This window comes from Homalodisca vitripennis, chromosome 3 (assembly GCF_021130785.1).
Source record: "Homalodisca vitripennis isolate AUS2020 chromosome 3, UT_GWSS_2.1, whole genome shotgun sequence".
NCBI classification, from domain to species: Eukaryota; Metazoa; Arthropoda; class Insecta; order Hemiptera; family Cicadellidae; genus Homalodisca; species Homalodisca vitripennis.
This window is the reverse complement of record NC_060209.1, coordinates 206,727,256-206,733,491: the sequence shown is the minus strand read 5'-3', so window position 1 is coordinate 206,733,491 and position 6,236 is coordinate 206,727,256. Positions and strand designations below refer to the sequence as shown.

Below are 6,236 nucleotides of genomic sequence, written 5' to 3'. Positions count from 1 at the left end.
CGATATATATATATGTCTTTGTTGCAGTTTTAACATGGACTTTTCACTTTATGTTTTATAGCCTTTACTCTATGATAAAGAATTAAAATAACGCCAAATTACAATACAAAACAGCTAAGTTAATCAACGAATGTGTATGAAGAACTAGTGTATAATGAGGCTTTATGATTAATAATTAAAGCCGACCTATAGGCAAAAGAGAAAACGTCAAAACGTTTGTCAATAATACATCACAATCAACATGAACAAATTTGTCATAACCTAACTTCCTTGCTGGTTGCATTACACATTATTACATACAGAAAACAGAATAGTTGGCCAGGTCAGGAGGGTACGATTGATTTTTTTTTGTGTTTGTTACTATTTTAAGTATACAGAAATGAGTTTTATTGTTGAAAAACCTTTCACAGCATGCGAATTTTCTTGAATCGTTACAAGTTTTAGATTTAAATTAGTGATGTAGTGAAAAACTATCAAAAGTCGTCAACAACCCAAAAGTCCTACCACCCTGGTTGATATATTATTTTATATAGAACAACCATGGTTGTTGGGACAGTGGATCATTCCATCCAAGCTGACATCATATTTGTAATTGAGGGCACTGCTATCAACGGTGCCTACCTGAACGATTTGAAGTCAAACTACATCATTCCAACACTTGAGTAAGTACCTATAACTTACTGCTACTAATACTTTAAATTTAAGGGCAGACTTTAATAAGCGGCTTATGTTATTCTGTTGTTTTTATCGAATGGTTCAATTGTTTTTATCCAAAGGAATAATTCGATATTACAATAAAATCCTCTGCCGATTAATATGAAGAAAATGTGTGAGATATTTCTCAAAAGTGACGAGGTTTGTTTAAGTGGCTTCAACATATGGGTTTGGATCCTGGTAACCCATGGGGAGAATTCTGTACTCCATTTCACAAAAGTGGTTGCTCATTGATATCAAAGTCAAACATTCTTTATTTACAATTTCGTTAAGAAATGTAATGGTGTCAAAAATTGCATAGTAGGTATTTTTCTTGGTCTTGCTTTACATTGCTTATGAGTTTTTCGTTGTAGTGAAGAATTCTTCCAGTTTGCAAAGTGGTTGTTCCATCAGCCAGTCATGCCGTTGTTTCTTGAGTTTTGTAGAGCTGAGGTTCTTCATGGATTCAGGTAGTACATTATATAGTTTGCGTCCCATGTATGATGGCTTCTTGCTGTATTGTGTGGAGTGGTGAATTGGAAGGATGTAGTCTTTGGCTCGTCTTGTATTATAATTGTGAACATTTTCTCCTCGGTTGTAATCCTGTTGGTATGTGTAGATAATCACAGTGTGTATGTATAGACAGACCACTGTTAGGATTCCCAAAGTTTTGATATCAAGCTGGGCTAGTTATAAGTATTGTAAGGTTTCTTTGATATCTAAGTCTAGACCATAGCTGTTGGTTTTGTTGTTTTGTAATGTAATTGTTAAATTTATGTTTTTAAAATTGTAATGTACGAGATTCTTCTTGTAACAATACTTTATTATAACTCTTATTGTGTAAGATTTTTATATAAGATAATATATATTGAATTGTTTAATAATAACAATAGAATAATGAATGTAAGCCGCTTATTTTGTCTCCCCAGTTATAGCCTACCAGGCCTGGTAGTTTGTAGTTAGTTTGAAAGCAAAAAACAAAGTCTCAAATAATTTGGTCAAAAATTAACATTAACATTGCAGGTTATAGTTTAACACCAGTAGGTAATGAGCAATGAAAATAAAAGACATTTTTTCCATGTAGCCTTCTTTCATTTACTTTATAAATAGAAACCTGGATAATGTTTACTTTTTATGTCACAATTTTATTCTCAACGCATAGTCGCGATCATTATGTAGTTTAATTTTGGCTACATTGAAGTAGGTCAGTTCTTTCTGTATGCTTATTTCAAATTGGTTTAACGTTTTAAGTTATATTTATGAAAACTAATCATTACAATAGCATAGGCTATAGGTTTGTTGTATATCCTAGCAGTTATAAATTATTTAAATAGATGTGATGTCACTATCGTAAGTTAGCAGTTCAATTGTGTGCTAAAGAATTATAAACAAGTATCGTACCGTAAGTTACTTGGTGACAGGAATTCCTATTCCAAACACTCTTGTCCTAAACCATTCTCAAATCTTAACCTTTTGAATGGTACCAGACTATTCCTCCAGCTTTGTGCTTTGGTTTGGACATTCCTGATTTTAAAAATATAGTCTAATTAATATTATAATTATTTAATATAGCCTTAATTGCAAACATGTAGTTAATAATCCGTTTTATACTCAAGGCGTTATACAGAGATAGTCAACTAACTATGGTATGTGTTGTGAACCCTTACAGTGCCACAGTCTCATGTAGACTGTATTACATTTTATCAATACACATAGCCTTTATAAGTAGGTTTTAATTCATCATTAAATTATTACTTTCTTAGATATAAAAACACCTGAACTATACTCTAATTTGAAACATCTATAATGTACTTTGCTTCGAGATTTTGGTTTCATTAGTTCAGATAATCGTAAATATCAATAATTCAAATGTGGTGGTGGCAACTTATTATACTTCAGCCTCTCAATTAGAGTTATTGTAATAATTAGGGATTGTAATTGTAATAATTATTTTCTGTTCCAGATATTTCAGTCAGGGCACCATAGAAGATTATGTATGTGAAGTAAGTACATGACAATTCCATACATATTTCAAATAGTAATTGTTGTATGATGATTTAATACATGTTGAATGTAAATTAATCTACCAAAATATGCTTGTGTCACTTATTTTGTAGGCTATGTGTGTGTGTGTGTGTGTGTGTGTGTGTGTGTGTGTGTGTGTGTGTGTGTGTGTGTGTGTGTGTGTGTGTGTGTGTGTGTTTTAGAAAACAATTTCTTGGCAAGAATGTATTCATATAAAAAGGTACAGAATATATTTTGAAACCTTAACTTTCCAGTTTGGGAATGCTCATTGGTAAATATCTTTAATTAATTTATTTTATTTCCAACAGACATACTTTTCAATTTACTCCATTTTATATTCAAGATTCATATAATTAACTTATAAACAGCTTAACCTAAACATGAATTTCTACAAACAAAACATGTGAATGGCTGAAAAATAATACTAATATAATAAACTATGGCAGGGAATAATATATAACAAGAATATATATAAATGTTTTAAGACACGAACAATACAAACAGGAAAACAGTAACAATAAATAAACTATAATATAATAAACTACCGGTATAGCATAATATAACAAGAATATATATATATATATATATGTTTCATTGTTTCAAAACAGTAACTATAACAGTAAAGCTGTAACTATAACAATCATAACATGGTAAACTATGCCATAAAATAACAAAGAATATAAATATGATATATAGATAGCAAATTAGCAGCAAAGATAGCAAAAACTGATGGTGGTATAATAATACGTGAGAAATAGAGTGGAAGCATTTTTTGCATGATGATCCAAAACTTTCACTCTTATGACATTTTTATCACAATGAAACATAAAGTTTTGGTAACATATTGGTATATTTTCCCATTTCCTGTATAGTGTAGCTATTTACTTTACTAATATTCATTTAATTATTTGTCATTTAGGCATTTCAGTATATGGTGCTGCAATAAGCAAAATTCTAGATTCAATTTCATAAATGCTGAAAAGAGCAATTAGAAACATTTGAGGCTAAACCAGACATGTTGATGAAATAAATGTTGTAACATTATGTATAATAATAGTTATGGGAGGTACATTAACTACTATCTCAAGAAATTAGATATGACAGTTTACACCCACTTGTTGAAATAAATGTTGTAACATTATGTATAATAATAGTTATGGGAGGTACATTAACTACTATCTCAAGAAATTAGATATGACAGTTTACACCCACTTGTTGAAATAAATGTTGTAACATTATGTATAATAATAGTTATGGGAGGTACATTAACTACTATCTCAAGAAATTAGATATGACAGTTTACACCCACTTGTTGAAATAAATGTTGTAACATTATGTATAATAATAGTTATGGGAGGTACATTAACTACTATCTCAAGAAATTAGATATGACAGTTTACACCCACTTGTTGAAATAACATTATGTATAATAATAGTTATGTGAGGTACATTAACTACTATCTCAAGAAATTAGATATGACAGTTTACACCCACTTGTTGAAATAAATGTTGTAACATTATGTATAATAATAGTTATGGGAAGGTACATTAACTACTATCTCAAGAAATTAGATATGACAGTTTACACCCACTTTTTGAAATAAATGTTGTAACATTATGTATAATAATAGTTATGGGAGATACATTAACTACTATCTCAAGAAATTAGATATGACAGTTTACACCCACTTGTTGAAATAACATTATGTATAATAATAGTTATGGGAGGTACATTAACTACTATCTCAAGAAATTAGATATGACAGTTTACACCCACTTGTTGAAATAAATTTTGTAAGTTATACAGGCTGTCCCGTAACTCTCTGAAAAAAGGCATTCCATGTTATTACTCAGGTTAAGACAAACATATTTCACCATATGAACATGGGTCTCCGATTCTTGGTTTCCCATCTGTCTGTTTGTATATGCTTTTTGTAAAAAAATAATATTTTTTAAAACTAATAAATTAAATTATACTAACTTATAGGTATAATAACAAGGCTAGTTACTGAAAAATATCATAAAGTTAGTTTTAGTGTTTTAAAAATGATGGCCATTAAAACTTTTAGTATCTTAAAAACTAGAATTTTATCTCAAGAATTGCAAGAATAACAGTTTTTATAGGATTTTTTCACTAATCTAATGACACCAAAATTATTTAAATTGAGTAGTAAATAACTGATTTAGAGCAGATTTACTGTGAAAAGACATGGCCCTCATTGAGGTTCTCAGCGAATAGCCAACAATAAAAAAAATTGAATTACTGCAGCTTTCAATTATTGGAGACACATGTTCATGTGGTGAAAAATATGTTTGTATTGACCTGAGCAATATCGTGATATACATCTTTGTCCAGAGACAATAGTTAAGGGATGCACATTAACTATCACTGGAAATTATATATGACAGTTTACCCCCACTTGGTGAAATAACATTTTGTAACATTATGTATAGTGATAGTTATGAGATGTACACTAACTTGTAACTGGAAATTATATTTGACAGTTAAAATGTCATATTATTGTACTCAGTTTTTTACAAACTTATTTATTCTGTAATTTTTTCATTGTAATCTTAGTTACCCATCAGATCAATGTGAACATGTTTGCTAATGTTGAGCCAAATCCCATGTATTGACATGCACCATCATCAAACTCAAATTTGCTTTTATATAAATTAAGCTTTATACCAAATGTCCAGTCTATAGATCTATACTTCTATCCTGAGGTGTTGTGAGGACACTGGCAGACAGAAATATTTATTTTGCGGAAGGCTAATATTATTGGATAATTGAGTGTGTAAAATGTGTACTATTGAATTGAATACGATGACAAGTAGTGTATAGCATATGTGTGGTGTGTAGAGCACCAGCACCCTCTACGGTATTGTCACGTACCAGGCAGCAGATTGCCTGCCCAGTCTCAGCAGTGACACCTACGGACCCTACACCAGTCCACAGAGAGTGCTCATGATGCTGGATAATTGAGTGTGTAAAATGTGTACTATTGAATTGAATACGATGACAAGTAGTGTATAACATATGTGTGGTGTGTAGAGTACCAGCACCCTCTACGGTATTGTCACGTACCAGGCAGCAGATTGCCTGCCCAGTCTCAGCAGTGACACCTACGGACCCTACACCAGTCCACAGAGAGTGCTCATTATGCTGGATAATTGAGTGTGTAAAATGTGTACTATTGAATTGAATACGATGACAAGTAGTGTATAGCATATGTGTGGTGTGTAGAGCACCAGCACCCTCTACGGTATTGTCACGTACCAGGCAGCAGATTGCCTGCCCAGTCTCAGCAGTGACACCTACGGACCCTACACCAGTCCACAGAGAGTGCTCATGATGCTGGATAATTGAGTGTGTAAAATGTGTACTATTGAATTGAATACGATGACAAGTAGTGTATAACATATGTGTGGTGTGTAGAGTACCAGCACACCTCTACGGTATTGTCACGTACCAGGCAGCAGATTGCCTGCCCAGTCTCAGCAGTGACACCTACGGA

General features: G+C 31.9%; 1 protein-coding gene across 1 annotated transcript; it reads left to right on the top strand.

Annotated features, from left to right (window-relative positions):
- Nucleotides 1-223: 223 nt before the first annotated feature.
- Nucleotides 224-5,733, top strand: LOC124358789 (mediator of RNA polymerase II transcription subunit 25-like). The gene is made up of 3 exons (XM_046811086.1): nucleotides 224-662; nucleotides 2,657-2,696; nucleotides 5,582-5,733. Exons 1-3 carry the CDS (start codon nucleotides 541-543, stop codon nucleotides 5,702-5,704), a joined length of 285 nt encoding a protein of 94 aa, XP_046667042.1. The 5' UTR covers nucleotides 224-540; the 3' UTR covers nucleotides 5,705-5,733.
- Nucleotides 5,734-6,236: the final 503 nt, after the last annotated feature.

Bases quoted from the DNA above. Each gene is read 5' to 3' on its own strand.
- LOC124358789 (XM_046811086.1), top strand. From the start codon at position 541: ATGGTTGTTGGGACAGTGGATCATTCCATCCAAGCTGACATCATATTT. The intron at 663-2,656 runs GTAAGTACCTAT...TTTCTGTTCCAG, and splicing joins TACATCATTCCAACACTTGA to ATATTTCAGTCAGGGCACCA. The intron at 2,697-5,581 runs GTAAGTACATGA...TGTGGTGTGTAG, and splicing joins TAGAAGATTATGTATGTGAA to AGCACCAGCACCCTCTACGG.